Source organism: Ptychodera flava, chromosome 10 (assembly GCF_041260155.1).
Source record: "Ptychodera flava strain L36383 chromosome 10, AS_Pfla_20210202, whole genome shotgun sequence".
Taxonomy (NCBI): Eukaryota; Metazoa; Hemichordata; class Enteropneusta; family Ptychoderidae; genus Ptychodera; species Ptychodera flava.
This window is the reverse complement of record NC_091937.1, coordinates 19,580,003-19,605,469: the sequence shown is the minus strand read 5'-3', so window position 1 is coordinate 19,605,469 and position 25,467 is coordinate 19,580,003. Positions and strand designations below refer to the sequence as shown.

The following is a 25,467-nucleotide window of genomic DNA, read 5'->3' as shown; positions in this document are numbered from 1 at the left end:
TTTTGATCACTGAAGTGTGATGAAATATTTGCTGTCAAGCTTATCAATACAACACACAAGTGTGCAATCAGTATTATTTTTGGAATTGAAATTTATGTCTGGAGTAGATTTCATATGTCAACAATAACTAAAGCGCAATTGTAAATTTACAGGCTGAGTTTACAAACAAAACACAGGGCACATAAACATGCTATATGGAGTAGCTTCTGAATGCTAAAAACATATCCAAAAGTCACTGTGCACAAGGAAACAATCCAACAACTTTTCCATAATTTTTTACCTGGAACCTACAAACCCTGCAGGTGATAAATAATAAGATTACACATAAGATACTTTCAATCAAAAATGATATTTTCATATTATATTTGCATTTATTACTGACAAATTGTGAATTGAAAGAATTTATATATATAATAATGTATATATATATATTAATACCGTATATATACTTAAATTATGGAAATCAATCATAAAATTATACATTGCTGTATTTATTTATTTATACAAGTCTTATCTATATATCGTTTATAAGAAATATCTATTTTACAGGTATTTCACATTTTAAATGTAATTCTGTAATAAATTATAATAAATAACAATATACATAAGATTTATGATATACTTTGTAATAAAATGATTATTTACACAGATACCAATTTGAGGTTTTGTGTATGTTACTGCCCATTCCTCCTTTAAAGAAGAAAGTGGGGTCTCTACTCATATTCTATATATTGATATTTACTTGAAATTGAGAGATGTTCCACACCCAAACTGGTTGCCATTGCCATGTTAATTGCACCAGGAAACACTAAATTGTTGACATTAACAAAATTTTATTTTAAACATCACCAGAAACACTAATTTTTCTATAATAATATAAGTGAGCAATCTTCATGAATGAATTAATGAAAACTTTCTGTTGAATTATGCTTTGTATTTGTAATATAATGACTTTGGATGAAGACACTTTCCTCTTTTTACTCGTTCTGTGAAAAGTTCTGGAATAATGGATGAAAGGAAGAATTTCTCGACCTTTTCACACATCCACAGATAAAATGAAGAATCAAATAAAACCCGCTCCACAAAAACCTCATACCCATCATCCATTAAATTGTCATTTAGAGACACAACTACACAAAAATCACACCACTGTCTTCCAGTGATTCCCATCAAAGCCTGTACTTGATAGTAATAGTCGTGCTTACGGTTTATTCTTAAATTTCTATTTTCACCATATTCAAGACAAAAACCCTTCCCTCTCTTAGTAACAAGTTCACCAAGACTAAGTCCATCATTTACTGGACACTTTAGCTCTACAATTCCATCTTTAGTTAAAACAGATGGGTCATGAACAAATCCATCACTGCTTCCTCCCTGATAAGGTCTGTCAATATCTATGATAAATCCACACTCTTTGACACTGAGACCAGGGTGACCATTTGTATTCATTTTTTTAACATATAATTCTCTTGCCTTACTTTCCATCTGCAAACCATGCTGACATGCTTTGTTAGTGAACTGTCTCCCATAATTCAAAATTTCACGAACAGTACAATCTGGGGGAGTTGTAGATTTCAATTTACAAACCCGTGCAAATTTAGATGCCGTAACACGACCATGTCTGTAAACATACCACTCTTTATTTATACTTTGACCTCGCGTTGACTCCTCTATTTTCTGCACTTCTGATTCTGTCACTTTTATATTGTTCAGATAATGGTGAAACTTTCCCTCATATGAAACACCCATCAAGTCGTCATCATCAAGAATTGTCTGATCTACTTTGTTACTGATTATGATATTATGTAAATTATGCACATTTGTCAATGGTTCCTGATGTTTCATTGTGATCGATTCAATTGTTTTTTGTTGTTCCTCTGTTTTAACTTCAATTTCACATCCAAGATTGGTATCACATAATAAATCAATTGTTAATTGGTCACCAAGGTCACATTTCCCCTCCATTATGGGTTTTTCATTAAAATGGTTGAAAAATCTACTCATGGCAATGGCATTGCTTGCTGGTACCTTTACAGAATTATTAAGGAGTCTGTTGCGTAGCAAAAGGAGTTGTTCACAGTCTACTGCTCTCTGACTTGGAGCTCGTCCATCATGGATTCCAGCATGCAAGTTTTGCTGACGTATATTTTTACCATATCCAGGCTTGTATATTTTCACATTATCCATAGTTGTGGGATGAACACGTGAATCTGTGAAAATGTGAACAAAAAGTATTAAAAAACATGTTACATAAAAATACTATCTTCCTTGACTGCTCGAAATTCTAAGTCTATATATACTAAAGTTTAATAAACACAATCTAGGAAGGGTAAAATCATGATTTGTTACCCACCGAGGTATGATGCTCGTGATTGTAATAATAATGATTAAATTGAATGCAAGATATAACAGGAAGTGTGTAATAATTAAGCAATAAAGCACACTCAGCAGCGGTATACCGCACAATATTAAACAATTCACGACATATATGCATGAGTGATAGCGAGTGCATATATGGAGTGAACTGATCAAAATTGAGTGGTATACCGTCACTGGGTGTGCTTTATTGCTATATATCAAACAGTATATTATAAATTTCTGGTGTGGACTGTCGCAAACAGATTTTTGCTCAACCTGAGAGCTCACGTGTATGCCAACTGTGGTATATCGCCAATATACCACAGTATTTTTTGCATCTTGACCGATCAGATTGCTTTATTTGCACCACCAATATACTGGTATGATATAATTCATATTATATCATACCAGCATATTGATGCAGCAAATACAGCAATTTAATTGGTTGAGATGTGATAAGAACCTTGGTATATCGGCGATATACCACAGCTAGCATATGCCCGATCTCTCGGCTTGAGCAAAAATTCCTTTTATGACGTTCAACAGCAGAGTTTCAATATACTCTTATGATATAATAGCAATAAATCACACCCATCGACGATATCATTACAGGAAAGCTCCATTAACTTAGGAATACCCTACTTCCCTGCTTAGTTATCCTGAGTGGTCAGACAAGGACCTGGGTTTCAGATACCATGCAAGTTAATACAGTCTTTGCCTAATGTACACGAGATTTGACCAGTTCACTTCATATATGCACTCGCTATTGCTTGTGCATCGTGAACTGTTCAAAATCTTGTTGTATACCATAGCTGGGTGTGCTCTATTGCTCAATTATGTACACTTTCTCTAACAGAGTCTACTCAATATCAAAAACAAGCCATATGAAACACAAAAGTAACCTTTACCAGAGCATCCGCGCAACATATATTATTGGAAAAACTACACTGGAAAAACCTGCAACTTTATGAAAAGCGATGGTGGAGCTCGACGTTATAAACTTACAATTTTAAACTTCATGAAAGAAAATGCCAATAGTACTTGGTATTTACCTTTATGTGAAATCCATTTGCACAAAACCTCTGTACACTGTGGCCCATCTGGTAGTTTCTTGTATCCCTTTGCAACAAAGTCTTCTACAGCAAAAAGTAATGCACCAACATGGCTGCAGGCTTCTCCCAATCTATATACACAGATATGCATATTAGGTTAGGAAATGAATTTAATATTTATCATGGTAGTAACTATTGATTTGTTTATGAAAATACTTTCTGTAAATGGGACTAGCCTCCCCAATGTTTTGGTCATAAAATGGCTTTTAAAAATATATTGATACATCAAGTGCATACGAAAAATAATACTGAAAATAAAAAGCTTTAGTGGTTTTAGAAGTACAATCTGTATTGTCACATATGCAATGTGAACCACAGTTAGAGGTATATGGACAATAACAGATATTTTTCACTTGATGGCCACATGACAAAAACAAATGCAACACAACACTGACTGTCATTTAATAGACTGAGACATTCCCACTTCACGATACAGGGCTCCAAATTAACGTTTTCCCCTGGTAGTCCACTTGGGCTACCATTTTCTGAAGTTGGTAGCCAAGTAACAATGGCTGGTAGCCCATGCACATTTTAGTTTAGGGATATTGTTTTTCATTAACTACACAAGAAAAAGCAATTTTTCAAGATTCTACCCATGAAGTGAATTTTCTAGCCATTTGTTTTGGATACTTAGACACCCCGTACCAAAAGGAAACAGGTATAAGCCCCCACTCCACCCCACCCCACCCCCCCAAAAAAAATTCTAGTCCGTGACATTCAGCAAAAGTGATGTGGTGACGCGGTTTTCTTTTTTCCTTTTTTCTCAACAATGCAGGTTTGGCACTATTAAACAGATACTGGCTGCATAATACTTCGTTTTCTGTTTAGCACTTTTGGACATGCAAACAGGGATCAGTCAGTATGTAACCCCAAAAATGCCATGATGAGCAGGTGCTGAAATACCGCACGCGATGACCAGAAACTATCTTTTTTAGGCCTAATGGACACGGTGGTACTCAAAAGTTTGGTGATCCTTTGACAACTTTTTTCAGTCTCAGAGTTGTATGAAAATTTTGATAGTCGTCATGCCAACGACAACGACCTCGGCACGTCGAGACTAGACAACTGCAACAGTGCTAAAAATAGACCATGGGCTTTCGGACGCATATTGCCTTAGCTGTGCATGGCAGGGCTGTGTGTTACCGGCGTTATACGACCTCCCACCACACGCTGTATAACGCCGGTAACTCACAGCCCTGCCATGCAGAGCTAATATCGCCCGTGATATCATCAAAATGCACTGAAAATGCGTTTTCATTGACCATCACTTCAAGTGCCTGTCATTCAAGTACGTCAGTTCAGATATTGTACCGTACATTACACGCCAAGTACTGACTGAATTTTATGTCCTGGTCTTTGGTAGTCCATGTTGGCTACCATTTCATGGATTGTGGTAGCCCAAGGGAAAAGTTGGTAGTCTGTGGACGCGGGACTACCGCTAATTTTGAGCCCTGTGATGTATAAGTATCTGTCAATTATAGGCAGACTCATTTTGTTGACAACCCAGAGAGGTCATGACTTACCCTGCAACACATCGGCATACAGCGCCATATGGCTGTCCATTTCTGTCAAGGCATACACAAACTCTGTACGACTTCGTACTATCTTGGGAAGCATTACATATTCCTCTTAAGAATTGAAATGAAGATGATGGCATATATGGATTAAATTCAAGACTATGAACATGTCCTGCATCATAAAGTTCATAGGCCTTGAGGGACTTGTACGCACGGAGAGATTCCTTGTCGTATGTCTTGTCTGCACAATATATCAAATATTGTTTTATGTGTTCGATGGATACAGGTGGAATGTGCCGAATGTCAGTTGTCCATCCACTCGTCACTTTCTCAAACTTTGGAAGTCTGTGGTACTCTTCCTTCAGCGATTCAGTTGCGCACCACAGTCTTCGCCTATGGTTGCGGTGAGGTTGTCCAGCTGGCACATTCGAAATATCGGCAAGAGCAGTTTCCCCGCATGTAGAAATGCCGTGATGGTCACATAAACGAAAAATTAGCTCAGACTTTTTGCCAAGCGAACTAATGTGTTCAACCTGACACAAACTTCGAAGTTTGTTAAATGTCAAACTCTTCAAATACCTGTAAGTCACAACAGACGGACCTGAAGTTGCAATGTCGTCTGCCATTTTGACAACCGGAAATGTACAAGACCCAGTGACGTAGCAGCTAGGCATCATGGGATAACCGGGAAAAGGTCTATTGTGTGCATACCGAGACGATCGCTCGCCGTGCGCGTGTTGTTCCTCGAATTCTGACCCATAATCATTTAAAAATGCATTCAAATGTGATATTGAAAGCTGTTCTCAATTAATAAGGTGGCATACTCAGCATAGCTGGATGTTTATCGCTAGTTTACCTTTGACCTCGCGACATTTGCAGGAGAAGTTTCTTAGCACGGACAACTTGATAACATAAAGCATGGCGGTCTGTAAGTATTTTCATTAATGTTGTGTGTAATTTACGAGGTTCAGATTTTAAGTAAATCAATTTTAACAAGATTGAAACCGATTTCACCGTGTCCGCAGTGATTTAATCTGTACATTTCATGGCGTGATTGGGTTATTTTTTATGCGTGTGGGTTTTTTATTTACGTCCATAAGTGCGTTGCAGTTGAGCATAGTTTTTCGGACCATCACGCATGTCTCCCTGGTAACGGGTTTGTTTACACACTGGCATATTTTCTGGCGCCTTTTTCAATCGTCTGTTGGCCTAGACTGTGAAAATGTCATTCGAATTTCATGCTCGTGTGCTAAAAAACCGGTGTCGTATTTGTGCACGGAAAATAAATGGCACAAGTTATCCATGCTCCAATTTTATCGTGGGAGTTAAAGAATTGTTTCAGAGTACAGTTTTAGTGAAGACATTCTGATGTTCACCCGTCCAATTTTTGTTGCCTCTGTAAGAGAGAGTCATTGCTTCATGGCAGCAGGCAGAAAGCAATAACAAAACCTATCGGCCAGGGACACACTTAGTGAAATGGTCCAGACACTGTAGAGTACGGAGACGTGCGGTGTGTGATGCATTGTGTAAGGCAGGAAAGAAAAAGAAAAACAGTAAAAACAGGGGCAGACCAAGTCAATACTTAAGGCAGTGACATTTCTGGTATCACTGGCAAGGAGACAGGAAAGACGGGGAAACTACAGAGTGAAACTCATGGCAGTACAAATCTAACAGCAGCTGTAAAACAGAGGGCAGGAAAAAAGATGAGAGATTCATTCCCTTGCAGAGACAGAGGTTCAATGATCTCATTGAAGAAATGGAGGGTCCCATTTGCAAAGACATAATAGATGCATGGACCAATACAACTTTTGTGTGATGGACCACATGTGTTTTGTGCTGAATGTTTGTGTCAGTGGTTGCAAGTTTCTTCATCCTGTCCTGTGTGCCGTCTCTCTATTATGTGTGAATCTATTGTAAGTCCCCCATTGCCTTTGCAATCATGCTATCAAATGCCACAGTCACATGTGATTATGGGAATGTCGGTTGTAAGTCAGTTGTGCCACTGCAAGATCTGCAACACAACACGGAACGGTGTGTTTACCAGTCAATTGCTGGAGACCACTGCTTCTCGTCAGTGAGCCCAGTCCCCATTCCTGACACAATCAATACCGAGACATCAAATGATGAAACATCAAGGGATAGGCAGAACAATATATGTGCAGTGAAGGCCGCAGAAATTATGTTGCAGAATGTATCAGCGGTGCATATGCTGCCACAGTATGAAGAAATGGCAACAACACTTGTCAAGAAAAAAATAGAAGCAAACAGAAGTGATGATAGTTTGATAAAGGTTAAAACAAAGGGCCAGGTGAGTTTTTACCTGCATTACTCTTGCTGATCTATACCCACATAATTATACAGTTAGATTTTGGAGTAAATTCTTCTGATAAAGTTATCATGGAATATGATAATTTGTAAATTTGTATTTGTAATAACATTTATTTGGTTTTGTAGTACATGTGTGACCTGGTAGTGGTTCAACAAATTAATTTCATCAAGTAATGAGCTAGTCCAATTTCATGAATTTATCACCCACATATACTTTTGAAAGATAAATTTGTTTTTCAATTTTTGGTGTGATTTTTTTCAGCCATTGTGTTTAACATATACACCAAAGCCACGAAAAACAACCTCAGAAGCTAGCACTAGGACAAGACATCAGAGGGTGTTGCAGTTAAGTCAGAGGAGAGACATTGTCAGTGGTGGTGATGCGATGCTGCAGCTGAGTGAGAGGAGGTGAGACACCAACAAAAGGACAAGAAGGAAAATCCTCCAGATCTTGGGACTCACTTCTGACATACCTCCAGGTGCTGGCCTTCATTTGGAAGTTGCTATGGGAACAACATGGGCTGCCAAGAGGAAATTACGGCGTTACTTCAAGGCATGGCATGTGAATATTGGAAGTGAGGTATGTTATGCAGGTCATTTTCCCCCACACTCATCAAGGTCACTGTCCTTCTTGACCTCACAACCATGAATTTAATAAGTCATGTTTGGAATTTTCTGGAAATTTAATTAGTTGTGTAAGAGAGAGAATTTTAGAACAGTAATTAGCATGTCAATAAAAGTTCTAGATTGTTCTTATATGCTCTTATATAAGCACATGAGTATTAATATTGGGACAGCAGGCTTGCAGTCAGACTTTTGGGATTGTGTGCAAACTCTATTATGATCATGTAGAGAAAGACTGTGGATAAGTAATCTTGTTATCACATATTACTGAATATATGTGTTACTGTTGTTTTTGCATCTTGTTCATATTTGTCTTCAGGTTTAGCAAACTTACCTGGCATGGTACAATACCTACCAGTGAAATTTGGATAAAGTTAGGTGGGGACAAGGGTCAGGGAACCCTGAGAATGGTTTACCAAGTTGCTAACATCAGCAATCCAAATGTAGCAGATAATACAGTGATTTGGAGTACATTTGCAGCACCTGATTCCTATCACAATTTAGAAATAGCTTTAGCTTTTAACAGAGGTCAGGTAGACAAACTGGATTGCACAAAGTGCAAGTAAGTCTAAACATGCATACTGTGTTTTACTAAACAATGAACAGATTGTACCATATATCTATTTTGGTACAATATTTGGAACTTAAGATACATACATATTGGTTATCCAAGTTTAATACATGCATTATACTGCTGATCCAAAAATCTGAAAAACACTGTGCAAATCTGACCAAACTTATGCAGCATAAATATGATACCTACATTAAATAGTACAAAAGGCAAAGTTGTTTTCTTGCATGTACAAAATGCATTGATGTGTAGAAACATGGGCATTAATTATGAATGGTGTGGACAATTATTTCAGGGACAAGACACTATTAGCATGGATGATGGGAGATTATGAGTATCTGGCCAAGAGTTATGGATTGTCTGGACCAAATGGTATGAAATGTATACTTGCATGCTATGATTTATACATAAGAAAAGTTGAGGCACTGACAGGACAGGCAGTTTATTGTGTACACTTCAGTTTTACCTATGATTTATATGTGTACGTCCTTGACCTATCAGTTTGCAATTTGTGCGTCTGTTAATAATCAGCATGCATTGTGTATGATATGCTGTAGAACACAATTATGATAATTTGTTGTAGTTTTTCGTTGACTTAAGACATTCACAGCTAACATTGATTAGTCAGATAAATTTAAAGGAAGGGGTACACAGTGGGTCAGATGTTGATAAATATTTGCAAGCTATTGACAAATGATTGTTTTTTATTTCTCAATTGAATTCTTACACATAGTATTAATATGTATACTGGCAATGCAAAATGTAGTAACCATGAATTTCTTTGAAATAAATATTAAATTGATATGTTTGCATATATTACAGGTACATCCTCTCCAAGAGTTCACACATGCACATCAAATTGACTTCATGAACACCAGTCATGTCTATACCTACTAAGGTTTTTAAGTAATTATGTCAGTTTTGTTCCTTGTCTTCCTCACATTGAAATAATTTAGGGAAATATTTTTGCGTATGCTGTGTGATCAGCAAGGAACAAGCACAGTTGCTGAAGCAGGAACAACTATTGTCATCAATGAAGATGAGAAACCTTGATGATATCAGAAAATGTCACAGTGAATTTCTTTCAACTGGTGGAAACCTAAGGCATGCCATGCAGCACTACAATAGTGTCAGAAAGCCACTTTTCAATGTACCACTGCACAGAGTATGTACTAATCAATTCAATCCACTATGTTGTTTGCTTCCATTGACCAACTAAACATATAGCTCTGTTCTGTTTCAATCAGTTCACTTTACCTTTCTCTGAACAGTTCAACAGACCACACTGTGACCTATCTACATGTATGCATGCCACTATGTCCATAACGGTGTGCACAAATAGAAGTTATTAGTGAAGCTATATGAGAAAACAAGTTGACAATGAAGCCAGCACATATGTCAGCATTTGTGATCAATCTAGTTGTTGTATATTTTTATGTAGTGTTTTCTTCATAAATAGGTAGGTATGAAAGTTACAAGATATTGTCATACATTAAAAGTAAAAGATACATGTGCTAACCTTATATTTTATCACAGGTTGCAGTCCCAGGTTGCACATCAGTCCTGGCTTGTTTTAAAAGTTTTTCACCATGATGGAAGCTAGCTGTGCAGTACTGGATATCAAGATCACCACGAATCTGGAGAGAGATGATGACATTGATGAACCCGTGCTGAAGCCTGCTGGATTTGACACATATGTGGCCATGTTGAAACAAGTCGAGACATTACAGTGTGAAGCGAAAGAACTCCAAGAAGAAGCTAAGACCTTGGCTGATAGTGTTGAAAAGGCTCTCCTTGCTGATGATGACTGTGACAATGATGATGATGATGACGACAACAGTGAAGATGATGGCAGACCGCCACTAATGACCTTGGGCAAAGTTAAAAAAGCCCAGGAGAAAGTGCAGGAACTCAGTGAAGAAGCTGACAGGAAGGTTAGTATTTATTAATAGAAGACCATACTACATTAACAAAATAAAAATACATGATTTTGTGATAATTTTGAAATCTTGTGAGACGCAATTAATTTCAGTGGCAGTGAGTTGCTAGCCAAGTCAAACTTTTTATCAAACTGGAATAGTTGCCATGTTAAATAAACATGTAATGTTTGTTTAGCCTGTATCATGTGAGAACACCCACAGATAACCTGTCTAGCAACCTGAGATCTCAGAGGGTCTCCTTCATCTTTGAAAATGGCATATTGATACCAGAAGTAAGATCATTTTTGTGATGATAAGCAATAACATTGTCAATCTCAAGTGCACAGTCATGTCTATGCTGCATTTTCAGAATTTTTGGATTGTGCACATTTCTAGTGCAGTCAATACTTTCCAGACAACACAGTGTTTATCTTTGTTTTCTTAGATATCTGAAGCTACAGACGTAAAAGCGAAACTGCCAAAACAATGTGGTTTTGTAGTCTGCGGTATTGACCAAGCTCTGCAGTCATTTGGTGTTGGACGTCATTCTTACCACGGCAGGCATTCATCGGAAATCATGTGAACAAGTGCTGTAAAGTATGTGTTTTACAACTGTACACTGTTTTGTTGCTAAAGTCAGTGAAAGGCTCAGTATTCTGCTTGTCATGATTTTCAAGCTTTCAGTGTCAGATTTATTATGTGTTATATATATACTACAGAAGATGTATTTCGTCTACATTATTTTGACCTACTTTCAGTGAAACAACTCTGTTTGCTTCTTTGAAAGAAAGTTATCATATCCTTTTTTTATTTTTTGTGTTTCAGTAAGAAAACATTCAAACGTTGTGCAAGAGCGTCATCAGGACCACAGCAAGAATATGCCCATAGCTGAATGAACAGGCTGCACACATTTGTGGTCTGTATAAGCCAATATTTTCAAAATTTGCAGCCTGCCATAATCTTTAGAGTACAAGCAATAGAATGTCAGATGAATATATTAGCATTCTCAGTTCATGGACCAGTATATGTAATGATGACTTACCATTTTAGGATGTTTTCACATGTTCAAATGAAACTTCCTTCAGTTTTATCTTACATGAAATATCATTGGAAAAGTTGAATTTTTAGCATGAAAATATAAGAATGAAATACTTCTAAATGCTTTCATTATGATTTAGTATATATACTAACAAGTACAGATGTAAATAACCTTGTTTTGCTTATCTATTTACAGAATACAACGACCCTGGCAGTTGCAGGTGTCCATTTGATTTCAAGTATTTCTCATTTTTTAATTTTGTCTGTATTTTCATATTGTATTTAAAATAAAGGTATTTGATCATTTCAATTTGTATTTTTTTCAGTTTCTGTGTACCTTTCCTTTTCGTTTCCTATATTTTTTGTAAAGCTCTTTATTTGTCCCTTTTTTAAAATACAACTTTGTGGGATAAGTTACTTTTGATATTCAGAGAGTTTGTAAAAGATGTTTGCCCGAAACTTTGTTATCGGTACATGTAATTTATTTGAGTCTTGTCACTTCAAGAAATAAAAAAAAATGTTTTATTCTATATGCACGTGCCTGTTTTGATCATTTATGTTATGGTTTGAGTAGTTTTTTAATAACATTACAGTTAATTTGCCATTGTGCTGTTAAAACAATCACCGTATAATACAAATAAGGCAATAATACATTGATTTCTGCCTATATGATGAAAAAGGTGCCTCTCTAATTTTGCCGTTTATGGCACTGTTCTGTGGCTTCCGATTGAATGTGTATCCATAAAGTTCGCACACAAGTTAAAAGTCTGGGCCTGCTGGGTATCGCTTTAAACTGCTTAGTGTCACTTTTCCGACAAGCATTTAATTACTCCTTGGCCTAATAATGTCCCTCTCTCTGTACAGTATTATGTATAATTCTGCACTGCACGTACAACAATTAGAAGTCACCCCTTTTGACAAAATTAAAATAAACAACACCTCTTTTTCAGAATTCCCAGAGCTTCAATGAACTAGTGTTATTACATTTCTATATAATACTTATAGCCCCTAAACTTGTAATAATAATAATAATAATAATAATAATAATAATAATAATAATAATAATAATAATAATATATGTTGGATCAGTATCTGCAGCATGTCTATATTCTCTTCAGGGACATTGAAGTATTAGTAGTATCAGCAATTAGCAATTACATGGTAGTATTAGCAAAACTTCCAAGTGTTAGTTACTATCTGTCGTCTAGCATTTCGCTGAATACAAGCACATATATCTGGTTCCAGTAGTTATTTACAGTTGTACACTGTCAAACCTTGTCACAAACACCTAAGATTTACAATTGTGTTCAGCAAAGATATTTATAGGAGCCCAGCAACAGTGCTACCATTAATACTTAATATGTGTCCGGTCATTCGGCTTTAATCTTAAATCAACATGAAAGAATCATAAATCCTAATTGATCAAGTGACTCTTTCTACATATTTTACGATTTTGCGTATTTTTTCCTTTCTGTGTCTGAAGTCTAGTGTACATTCAAAATAAAGTTAAAGGAGGTGTGCTATTTGCTTTACCTTGATTGTAAACATACAAAATTGACTGATAAAGATTACACATCGGCAGTGAACATAGTAGCTTTCTAAGGAGCGTAGCAATGCTATGATGGTAGATATGAAGACACCGTTGCTAATGTCTAAAAATATATATGTATGCATGCTAGTATTAGCAAAATTTCCAAGATTTAGTTTATCGCTGTCGTATAGCATTTCGCTTAATGCAAGCTCATAAAACTAGTTCCAGTATTTTTTTTACAGTTACACGCAGTAAAACCTTGTAACAACCAGTATGATTTACAATTTTATTCGATTTTTTTTTCAATAGACACAAGCCATCTTGGACTCTTGTATAGGATGAGATAAAGCCATTGGTTAGCTTCAGAGATGTTGGGCAGTTCAAACGTCATGGAAAATTCTGAAAATTAATTACACTTTAAAAATCTTCTTAAATTGATAGGGCTTGTGACCTTAAAACTTTGCACGTAGGGCTTGACCTATTTTGTACAAATAATTAGTAAAGATATTTGATTGATCGATTTTGATGCAAATGAGGTAGTTTTTATAAAGTTAAAATCAGAGATGGTCGCAAGAGAAAGGGTTTAAATATATCGATGTGGATATCGACACTTAGGGGAGGGTCACTGTTATGCTAGTGAAAATTCGGGAGGGTCACTTTTTTGTGGAAACACTTAGAAGGGCCACTATTTTGAAAATTACCGGCCCTCCCTCCCTCGAAATTCGCTCTGCAATAACCTACGCCCTAAGGTAAAGAATTCATAAACACACGTATCGCAGGCCACCACTGCATGCATGTAAAGGGTGCCATTCAAGTCCTAATAGTGATCTTTTAGTGTAGTAAGTGTAGTAATGTTTTTGAAAATGCTTCTGTTTTTAGCTTAAACTGCAGAACGTTAATTCAGAAGATGGATTCTTAAAGATTTGGGACGTGATTTTGAAATCGTTCACAAGGAAAGTGACTGCCAACTTCGAAGGATTTTTTTATCTATTTTGTAGAGCGGCATTTGACAGGTCGAGCATTAGTTTAAGTTTAATTCTATGTTTGATAATATCACCAGAATCAATACATTTCTCACCGTAAACAAAGGCATCACTGTTTTGCCACAAGGCGGCACATATTTGATAGGGTTGTTCATCAGGTAAATAAGCATCACTGAACTTGACTTTGGTTATAAAGGTTTCATCGTTTGAATACAAGCTGTCTTATTCCAAAATTTGTTTTCCGTATCCAAACTATAAATAGTCCCTCCAACAAGGAGCGCTCCCAATTTCGTTCCCCTTCATAAGCACAAACTATCATTGCCAGAATTCAAGTCTGATTTGTAATTCACCCATTTCATCGCTAAAACTTAAGCTGTTGTAATTCTTAAATGTCTAAAATTCTAAAATAAAATTCTAAAATTCAATTTAGGTATCCGTGTGTTACGTCTACCCAAAATGTCACATTCTGACCTAGAGAGAACTGTTAACAGGCTAGAGGCTTTTACAGCAGAGGTAGAGAGAATATTTAATTTTCTACTGACTTAATAGTTATCATCATGACATTTCTTAAAGAAATTAACAATGATAATTGTCTTTTGTTTGAGATTGTCTACTAGGTATATAGCCATTTTTTGTTTGAGATTTTCTACGAAGTATATAAGCAATTGCATTCACTTGAATCCAATTAATAGGTTTAAAAACGATTTTCCCCAAAATCAATATTCAATATGACGACCATCAGCCAATTCACAACAAAATAACGTGAGGAGCATATCATGCAACTATATAAAGTAAGAATGCCATACAGTTAACAAACATGATTAACTGGAGGGAAGTAGTAGTATAAGGCTGGGGATTCGGGAGCCCTTTGGTGGCCATATTAGCTTTGATTTAAAAAAAAGAACTTCAACACCATTTTCGATCGGGGAGGGCAAGGGGAATGGAGGGAAGAGTCTAGACCTCTAGTCTTGACCTCTCTGTACTCCTATCTTGAGTCCCTTTCAGCATTCCTTGTTCTTTCCAATTAAATCGAGAGCCAAAATAGGACAATCCTAGTTTCGACAAGCTTGCATAGGGACAACAAGTTCTACCACAAAAACCACTCGCATATAAACCCCCTACCAACATTTTACCCTTGAGGGCGAACGCCTTTCCCACATTCTGGTCCCAAGGATCTCCTCTATATCGCATTCATACTTCTGGCCCCACAGGATTTCATCGAGAAGGGGCACAACAGCAGCAGCAATATCAACAGCAAGAGAGATAACAACAGCATCACCCCCAGCTATAGTAGGAGGTCGTTCTTGTCGTCTTTGATGTCAGAGAAAGTAAGATTCTGTGGTGTCTCCATGCTGGTGCCCATGTATAAACATGGAGAACCTTGTTAAAATTTGTTAGGTCGGTCGCAACAACCACTGTCATAAATGGAGGAAGGAGGCGATATCCTTCCCTTTTCTAGAGAATTGACACAAGACCATATCATATATGAGAGTGGCTTAAACTGGAGAGTGGGACAATAAGTCATTGTAGTTTACAAGCATGCTCGTTATGAAACAAAGTCTAAGAGGATGGCCACCAGGACTAGTTCAGATAGGCTGTTATTTTCGATCAGCATTGCCAAAACGATGTCATCATCCTTCAGCCAGAGGAGTTGCTAAAACAGCTTTGAAAGAACCCTAGGAGCACACGCCAACAGTGGAACAGCTATAGGGTCTATAAGTGTTTCAGGTGTAGGGGTATTTAGATGAGGGGGCAGTTATCAGAACATCTGGGAGGCAAGGAGTTGGCAGATATGTTTGAACATTCTTCAGCTTGAACAACTTACTGCTGTCATCATATATCAAGATGTGAGACACCTTTCAGGAGTTCCGGTGGCACAACCTGCACTAGGGTACCCAGAAGGTCTAGCAGGGAGGTGGGGACACTGTAAAGTACAAACTGTTAGGCTGTGCTGCTAAAGGTGATGGCAAAGGGGTTAAGTCTCCAGCCGCTGGGCCGGATCCGATCGAGTCTGTGAAATCAGTAAGGTCTTGTCAAAGCAGTCTGATGCCTATGCTGGTGGACAGGGGCAGTTGCGATGACAAACTTCAGGCTGCTATGCCTGTATTGCAAGACAAGTCTTTGTTCTAGTTTTTCCACGTCTTCAGTCAGCACCGCCAAAACTGACTTCTTATCTTCCCAAGCTCGTCGTTCAACAGTGACACCACAACTCCAAGCCCGTAATTGCTTGGCATGTTTTGTATATATACCGGTATACATAGTGAGAATGATCCATCTGGATTATCTGGACATTACAAGCATTATAGTCCACTTTTACCCAAGCGTCAACATATCAGGGTTCAATGGCACTGCACACTGTACAACTCTTGTTACAATGTGACAGTATGTGACAGAATGTGACAATGTACACCACTGTCCACAATCGTATTTCAACTGAGCAATGGAAAGAAAGGACACTGCGACCTGGCATCTACAACAACGACACCCTGACTGAAGACATCAGGCTGCCATACATGATCTTCTGAAAAATAAAGCCATCAGGCAGAGTCTATGTGGAACTGGCCAAATAATGGAAGATCTACCTAAGGCCGACAAGAGCTCCAGGGGCCTGCTTTGTTTCAAAAGGATGATTTTAAGCAAAACCAAAGCAAGCCACACGAGGGCACATTTTGTCAATGTTGAGGAGAATGTGATTCACTGCAATGCAGTCAATATGGCAAACAATTATGCAACGATAGACCTCCACTGCAGAGCTGTCGACTGATACCTGCACCTCTTTTAAAGATTATCTGCAAGTCTTTTCCAAAGAAAGCTTTGAGAAAGTGGTCCATGACATCAGCAACCCCTCATGATGCCATCAAACAAGGTAGTAACTTCAGCAGTATCAGGCTATGGATCAGGAGGGCAAGCCCATCTACTTCAATTATTTTGGATCTTCTTCTGAATTGGTACAACATATCCAAGAGCGACACAGAGGCAGCAATTGTGACCGAACAGCATCTAAGGGACATCTATTATGGCCCAGTAGAAGGGTTTTGAGGTATGGCAGCTCTTTGGAGAAGCGCAAACGAATTCACATGGGGAAGGTCAGCCAGAAACAAGTGAAAGATATGATAGTGGGGTAGCCGGCCTACACCCTCCACTGGCCAGCAAGGTGTAGCAATTTCTCCTCCAAAGTGTTTTTGACCAGAAGAGATGGGTAGTAGAGATGCAGGGATATGCCCAGGACAAGGGAGGGCACCACTACATGCTGACTGTCGTCTTCATGTTCAGCAATTTGACATGTGCTGCCCCCATCAAAACAAAGAAAGGCGAAGACTCTCTTTCGGCACTCAAAAACATCATCAGTGAGAACGGTCGGAGGTCTGTCTGGGAAAGCTGCCGACAGATGAAGGGTGCAAATTCACAAACAGAAAGATGCCTGACTGGCAAGAGTGGAAGATATTCACTGGTTCAAATAATACAGGTGCGAGGAGCCAGCGTTTTGGAACACTTCAACCGGACTTGACGGGATAATGTGGAAATGCTTCACCCACAAAAAAACGCTCATTGGTGTTGTTTTGCCCGAGCTGTTCGCAAATCACAACAGCACTAAGCATGGCAGCATCCTCATGAAGTCAGAGGATGTGACAGCCATAAACGACTACATAACCTTCCATTCCCTGTACGGACAAGAGCTCGCAGCCAGCGGGGTGAACCCCAGGTTCCATGGGGGTGGGGGTAAATGCACCCTTCGAAGAAAAAGGTGTCTTCACCAAAGGGCACCTGCTAAACTGGACAGAGGAGATCTTCGCTGTCTCAAGGGTCCTTCTTGACTGGAGCCCCTGTTTACTAAAGAGAATTTTAGAACGTTTAAACAGATGAGATGCTGAAGGTGGTGGTTCTCGATGATGACGTCTATAGGGTAAAATAGGTACTCTAGTCAAAGAAGGTTGAGGGCAAAAGTTCTTCCTGGTCAAGTGAAAGGACTACCAAGACAGCTTCAACTCATGGGAACCAAAAGAAAATATGGTATTGCTCGATTGAAAACAGAAGCTGCTGCACTCACGTGTATTGGTCCTGAGTCACACAAGGTCTCAAGTGCCTCAGCCTTGAGACCAAGAATGATCAGCACCATTGTCACTTTCGTCCTTAAAAGCGCTGGCAAGGTGGTGGACCTCATGGATGACCACCTGTGGATTTTCATGACTGCACTTTCATTCTAAATAATAGTGAATAGGCTGACAGCATAGATGTTTAGTGAAAAAAATTTCCTAAAGGTTCTTCAGAAATAAAAAGAACTATTTGACTTCTCAATTGATCTGTAATTGAATTGATCAGGAGACGGTGAAGAGCAACATTATCTGAACAAATATTGGGTACTGAATCTGATCCCTGACACAAAAGACAGATACATATTTCAATCGCATGGAGATTTGCATATAAAATTATAGAACCATGGTGCATGTCTCAGTCTTTACAGACGTCTCCAAGCTGGCTGATTATGTTGAAAGAACAGCTGCTACTTACAATGGCAGGTATAAGTTGATTGGTCAAAACAATGCAGGCCTGAACATCAGAAAAGACCAGCTCATCAACAGCATGCTGGCTGCCCTTGTTCCTGCCCTACTGGTGGCCATTTGGGCAGTCACCCTGCCTGGCATTGTGTTATGTAGGTCATTACCCCCACACTCATCATGACCTAAGTTCAATTAGTCTAGAACATTCTCAAGGTCACTGCCCTTAATGACCTCACAACCTTGAATTCAATTAATCATGTTTGGAATGTTCTGGAAAATTAATTAGCTGTGTAAGAGAGATAATTTTAGAACAGTAATTAGCATGTCAATAAAAGTTCTAGATTGTTCTTATATGCCCTTATGTAAGCACATGTGTATAAAAGGGACGTGCACAGCTTCCAGTCAGACGTTTGGGATCGTGTCTCTTGTGTGTTACTATAAATGTTTCGAAACTCCAGCAGCAAGTCATTCTCAAGACTTTTCAAGACCTTCACTGCCAATGCTGGATTTATACTGTGGACTTTGTGCAACTTCAAGCCTGCAAGCCAAAGGACTGTTCATTCATCTGACTGACTGTTACAACTCTGAGACTGGAGCTTTGCCGTCCCAGCTGAGATAAGTAGTCTGTACACTTTTAAAGCTTGTACTCTATCCCTGACTTAGCAATTAGTTTTATTTTCGTAATAAATTTTGTTTAAACGGAAACTGCTGAGTTCACCCTTTTCTTCGTTTTCTCTGCACGTAACAATTGTCATTGAGGTCATCCAGACAACCACTGGAGTGGCTTGGAAAAAGAAAGATACAAACTACCCTACATCCGGCACAAGCAGCTGCTCGCAGAAATAAGGTAGAGTGGGCCCCCAGCTATCAGTCAGCCAGTTGACCCAGACTCGGCCATTATCAAGGATATCGTTGCTGAGGCACTCGAGAGTAAGAAGACAGAGAGCTTCACTCAACTCTTGAAAGGTATATGCAGAAGTAAATGCTCAATGGCTATGCCAAGGAAGAGTAGCTGGTGGTCGCCCTGGTGAAAAATATGCTAAAAATATATATGCAGGATGGCAGGCTACCAGGACAGTTTCAAGCTTAACAAGGATCTGTACCCAGATGTCATAGTGGTGGATGAGGCACGGATACCGTGGGTGATATGTGGGTGATATGCAGGCGCTGCTGGCAGGGCTTGAAATCCATGCGACCTGGACAGAAAAGTTTCTCACGCGTCCAAGAGAACAATAACCTTGTCCACAGGAATACAAAGGAGGCAAATGCTTTCAAATTGTTGACTGGCCGTCACATCCAGTACTGGCCCAAGCAGTTAAACTTCACTGTTAGGTGCGGGACAATCTGATTAAAATCAGATGTAGAGTACAGCGACGTCTATACTTACACAGTATTCTTTTGCTCTTCTTGATTTTAATCAGATTGGGTGAGCCACGGCCAGTTGTGGTGTAACTTTTCAAGACTACTCGTTGGCCTGTACCCTGCCCCTTTAGATCAGATCCCTTCTCTGTTTCCATGTGTATTTTACCAACAAGAGCAATCTCAAAGAGATTTGGGTTGCACCACCTGACAATGGGGCTTTCAAGCTTTGGAACAACCCTATGATAAGATTAGTTACGTAATTCACATCAGTGACAATGAAGACTTCAAGTACAAAAAGGGCAAACAGGAGCCTTGGCAATGGGTACACATATGCGACCATTAGTGGCCCCTCACTGAGCAAAGGCACAAAGTTGAACGGCCAGGACATTTTCATCTGCTGTGACGGCAAATATTTCTACACCAAGAACGTCCTTGGCTGGAGACACAATAACGAGGTCGGACAGTGAGAGGCACACTATTCTCTCTGCAATGATTTGGCAGAAGGGCAGTACAACTGGTTTATCTCTGTGCTTGGTGGCTGGGGACGCAGCAGTGGACGGATGCAGGTAGGCACAGCCAGATTGAATGAAAGTATCATAATGCCTATTACATTCTGGGGGCCCATGCCTTCATAAGGGCACTGTTGTTGGCAGGACGCGAGGCACAGAACAGGTTTTGAAAGAGCTGAGTGAGCTCCTGATGAGATTGCCAACCCTGACAAAGTTGCCAACTACAGAAAGTGGGAAGACATGATTGATGCCACCAAAGTTAAGTAGGGCATTGTGTTTTCACCAGCTTTGCTGATGATGACAAACAATAAACTAGATGTATGTATGTAGATATTCATTTTAAGATCGACGAGTCGCCGTCGAAGATGACCAAGTTTATGTTTTCCTTTTCCTTTCTTTCTTCTTGTCTGTGGTCTGCTCTGAGTTATTTCAATGCCTGCATTGTACCCTGTATCGATCGATATGGACAAGAGTACGGGGTAATACTTGGTGGGAATAATATGTAATAAAGGAAAAGCAACTACACACATCGTTTAAATCTGAGTTGTTTGCGTTTTGTGTATGATATTGTATATACTGTAAGTGTAGGCTATATTGTATTTGGCTGTTTTATGTAAAGTGTTGATTAGCCATGGTGAAACGTACCCGTTATCTAGACGTACCCGTTATCTACGTGTCTGCTCTTGACCTAAACTGGCGCAGAGAGACTAATGTGACACTATGATCCTTTGATGCCATGATTCGAAAACAGAGTTTTCTTCATCTGTCTCTTAAAATTTATTTATGATTGGTGAGACGTGTTGATTGATTGATTGTACGTGTTAATATGTTGTTCAACTGAAGTTTGTTGTTCAAGCCAGGAGCTGGAATGTCTGTAGACTTGGTTCAAGTCTGTGATTTGTGAATGTTTGAGTGGAGTGAACACAATGATTTGTATTCTGCTTTCATGTGAAACGCGCGCGTGAGTGGACGCGATGAGTGGGGTGAACGCGATGAGTGGAGTGAACGCTATACAGCGGAGTTTCACCCGGAATCACAGACTTGGCTTTCTTGCACGATCTGCGATGCTATAAATTATTCATGAGATGACGTTTTTCTTTACTTATATATTATTCATAAGATTACATCACTAAATTTTACACATTGGGAGGAGTTACCAATTGACCCAAACGAGACGTGCATAAAACTCACATGGCGTTGTTGACAAAATGTCGAGTGCGATCACTCCCACAAAAGTCAGCACGACCTCTGTTGTATCACCGAAAACGCGTGAAAACATCTGTGTTGTTTGTGGGGCCCCATGTTGCAAAATGCGAAAATCATCGCCTGTTATTCAAGGATGGAAAAAGACACCGTCCTTACAGTTGTAGCCTGTTCTCTTACGTGCCCAAAGCGATGGAAATCAAAACAATGTGGGACGACTTCGAATGTCAGTGATTTTCCGCTGCCGGTTGGTGCGCAGACGAACACATCTTTTCCCTCAATGTAACTCTCAACAAGCTTTCTTTGGTAATCTCGCATGCGGTTGATGTACGAACTTGATGCCATTATTCCTCAAGATATAAAACGTACTCGATGTCTAGCTTTGCACGAAGATGACAACAAACTTTTTAATGCATGCAGAGGTTTATTAGCAATGCGTTCTTCTTATTGGCCAGAATAACGGCGGGGGCTGTCAATCATTTTGTATTTGCTCTACGTCACTGTGTACACAGTCCGTCTCACCACCTGTACTTTGCAAGAAGTCCAAGTCGGTGAATCCGGCAGAAACTAACTCACTACTGCGCAGACTCAAACGTGACGCATTCAATCGCTGGGAAAACCTGGCGTGAGCTGCCAAAGTTCGGATAGGTTTGTACGAAATAGGAGAGACACAAGAGAAACTATTATTAATGATTTTATTTTTTTTTAATTCACCGACTTGAACCAAGTCTAGAATGTCTACTGTTCAGACTTGTTGCGTTGTGTATGCTCATGTGAATCCGAGTTCGAGCTATTGTAGCTTTGTGAATTCTGGCGTTTATAAGTGTATCGCCTATATTTTTGTTCCTTCTGTATGTGATTATTGGCTGCTTTTGGGACAGATTTTTTAGTGTTTCGTATTTTTCAAGTTCACCCCAGTTTTCTGTTAGGGTTTCTTGTTGCTCTATCATGGTAATGACCGCAAGCTGGAAGACAGGATATTGTTCGGCGTTTAGATCACATGTGTAAATAGGCCATTGTTTAGTACTGAGCACCGAACCTGCACCAGCCCTCCGACCCGGAATTTATTTTCTTCCTTGTTAGTTCGTTATTGTCTAGGCCAACGTCCAACAGACACAGGTTTAAATTTAAGCCAGTGACAGCTCAGGAGTAAAAACGCACGTGTAAACCCAACTTTAATGTAAGCCGTTGGTGCATTGTACTTAAGTCAATTCTAGGAATATAAAGTTATTTGAAACAGGTAAAACAATACAAAACTAGAAAGCATTTGCAAGCAAAAGCGAAGTTCCTGAGACCAGAGCAGCGGAAGAAACAAGAGAATGTGTAACAAAGATAGGTGCAGAATGAAAGACTGGTTCTGTCTCAGGCCTCTCAGCTAGGCGACTGATGCCGTATGTTGTGGGTTCGAATCCGATTGAAAACTATCCGTATTTTCTATCCTGGGTCGGTAACACTGCTGGTGGACAGAATTGTCCCCGAGGTTATCGTTCGCCCAGTTAAAGCGATGAAATTCGTTTCTTCGCTTCGATAAAGTGTGTATGTGCGATGTATGATAGTGAGCATGCGTGCGTGAGTGCTTCACGAACTCTACAACGTGTTGAAAGGTCTCAGTCAGAAAAATGTAACAACTTAGCCGGCTATTGAACCACTCTTTTTTGGGAGTGGAGATTTAGCCGACTGGTTCTGTCTCAGGCCTCTCAGCTAGGCGACTGATGCCGTATGTTGTGGGTTCGAATCCGATTGAAAACTATCCGTATTTTCTATCCTGGGTCAGTAACACTGCTGGTGGACAGAATTGTCCCCGAGGTTATCGTTCGCCCAGTTAAAGCGATGAAATTCGTTTCTTCGCTTCGATAAAGTGTGTTATGTGCGATGTATGATAGTGAGCATGCGTGCGTGAGTGCTTCACGAACTCTACAACGTGTTGAAAGGTCTCAGTCAGAAAAATGTAACAACTTAGCCGGCTATTGAACCACTCTTTTTGGGAGTGGAGATTTAGCCGACTGGTTCTGTCTCAGGCCTCTCAGCTAGGCGACTGATGCCGTATGTTGTGGGTTCGAATCCGATTGAAAACTATCCGTATATTGCATTTTAATATTCAAGCACGTACCTATAGTTAGGGCTGCTAGCAGTAAACACCATAATACAACTAAAAGCAAGGCAGTCCACAGATTACAAATGCCTACATGTACGTTAAAAACGCAACAGATACATACGGGGGCGACAACGCACGGAAATGTATATCAGACGACATTCTCGCAAGCCAGGGCAATAATTTTTGCTCCGCTGACCTACGCAAAAATCAATAGCTTGACGGGTAGTGCTGAGTTGTTGCCGTAAAGAGGCGCGTGGTTTACGACGATGATCAGACGAGAGGAAACATTGGACCTAGGCCGTTGAAATTGAAAACCGAGGCCACATGCGATTAAAAGCACAGACTAAAAAAATTTTCATTGCAATGTCGCTGTTTTCACAAGATACTGACCGTTTGATCTTCGAAAGTTGAGCTGCTTTAACGTGCAGCCAACACCGGTGCGGTGACAGGGCTGTGTGTTACGGCGTTAAACGCCAAAGTCCCCTACAAAGGGGTATTATGGTAAGACTATGCAGATGTGAAAAAGCCACGCTACGGGTAAGACGCACTCGATTTGCTCCGAGATTTCCAGAAATTCGACGTGTGAACGGCGTTAATTTCCGTCCAATCTTATACATGACACCCTGTGAATGTATAGCGACTGCGTTTATGTCGAAAAAAAACGTTGAAAAACACTGTTATTTAATACAGAGAATGCATATTTTCACAAAGCGTGGGTCCAAAATGTCCATTTGACCTCTGTTCTAAATGTTAATATATGCTGCCATCATGATTACTAAAATTCAAATTGCGGCCTGGGCAATCTTGATCCCTGCGGAGCACAACTAACAAAGCGTACTGACTTATCACTAAAATCACCGTTATGTACCTAAAACATACGCATACACAGCCACATACAACGTACACGATAAGACACATGTAATGAACACGCATAAAACGGCATTTTCTTTTTGGAGTGATTGATGGTCTTGAAAAAAACGTTTGTATGTGTTCCTGTAAAAAGTTATGAACATTGAGAGTCTTAACACGTCGTTTTGAAGGCAATCAAAATTTCATTTCTTCCTTCAGGCATCTAAACTGAATCTTTTCACTCACATTTTGAGGAAGTACCTTTGGCATTGTGACAAGTTTGGTCATCGTTTATATCAGTTGATTCAATTCAGTTGAGCTAAGTGGAATTGAAATTTCAGTGTCGATTACATCTTTACCACTGTTACTGGCTACGTCAACTTTGCGTTGTAGATCGATCATCCATACTCGAGTACTCATCGACGACGACCACGGCCCTGCACAGCTGTCCTGGGGGACTCATAAGCGTCATTTACTGTCTTTACCAATGTACTTCAAAATACTTGGAGTGGCTGACCATTGTTACAGATTACTAGTAGTTTCCTTTTGTTGAAGTTTCTTGCTTACATATCGTGAACAGCAAGCAGCGTATGTAGTATTCAAATATGCAGGCTCATCTATGGAACTACCCTACTGACAACTTTTCCACTACGTCCAGTCACATGTCACATTTGCATTACGAACGGTCGTCGATGTTTTCCGAGGTTACTTATCCGAGGTAACCGGATATGCAACCTGCGCTTACTATACTTCGGGTCATGCTGTTGCATACCAAACTCTAAACTGGGGATCGTAACGTTTTAAATCAGTTTTACTCAAAATTTCTTCACCCTTTTCTGTGATTTGTTCGAAATACCAAAATTACACTGAAACTAAGCTTACGAATGAGTGAAGTTTTGTTTTTCAAATTCACAAGTTTTTTCCCCGTTGCAAGCTGCGTGTAACCCGGCCGCGCGCGACGTCTTTTAC

At 39.4% G+C, this 25,467-nt stretch overlaps 2 protein-coding genes across 2 annotated transcripts; one reads left to right on the top strand and one right to left on the bottom strand.

Annotated features, from left to right (window-relative positions):
* Window positions 1-668: 668 nt before the first annotated feature.
* On the bottom strand, window positions 669-5,672 carry LOC139142179 (uncharacterized). The gene is made up of 3 exons (XM_070712032.1): window positions 4,994-5,672; window positions 3,411-3,541; window positions 669-2,210 (listed from the first exon to the last, which is right to left on the bottom strand). The coding sequence occupies exons 1-3, from the start codon at window positions 5,662-5,664 to the stop codon at window positions 925-927; spliced, it is 2,088 nt and encodes a 695-aa protein (XP_070568133.1). The 5' UTR covers window positions 5,665-5,672; the 3' UTR covers window positions 669-924.
* Window positions 5,673-6,930: 1,258 nt separating this feature from the next.
* On the top strand, window positions 6,931-11,997 carry LOC139142180 (uncharacterized). Its single transcript, XM_070712033.1, has 8 exons — window positions 6,931-7,295; window positions 7,578-7,895; window positions 8,806-8,882; window positions 9,467-9,675; window positions 10,047-10,444; window positions 10,875-11,026; window positions 11,255-11,345; window positions 11,664-11,997. Exons 5-6 carry the CDS (start codon window positions 10,100-10,102, stop codon window positions 11,010-11,012), a joined length of 483 nt encoding a protein of 160 aa, XP_070568134.1. The 5' UTR covers window positions 6,931-7,295; window positions 7,578-7,895; window positions 8,806-8,882; window positions 9,467-9,675; window positions 10,047-10,099; the 3' UTR covers window positions 11,013-11,026; window positions 11,255-11,345; window positions 11,664-11,997.
* The last annotated feature ends 13,470 nt before the right edge of the window (window positions 11,998-25,467 follow it).

Coding starts and splice junctions, on each gene's coding strand:
- LOC139142179 (XM_070712032.1), bottom strand. CDS start 5,664: ATGATGCCTAGCTGCTACGTCACTGGGTCTTGTACATTTCCGGTTGTC. Junction 3,542..4,993: donor GTATGCCGATGTGTTGCAGG/GTAAGTCATGAC, acceptor CTGTGTATATAG/ATTGGGAGAAGCCTGCAGCC. Junction 2,211..3,410: donor CAAATGGATTTCACATAAAG/GTAAATACCAAG, acceptor ACATTTTCACAG/ATTCACGTGTTCATCCCACA.
- LOC139142180 (XM_070712033.1), top strand. CDS start 10,100: ATGATGGAAGCTAGCTGTGCAGTACTGGATATCAAGATCACCACGAAT. Junction 10,445..10,874: donor GTGAAGAAGCTGACAGGAAG/GTTAGTATTTAT, acceptor TTGTTTTCTTAG/ATATCTGAAGCTACAGACGT.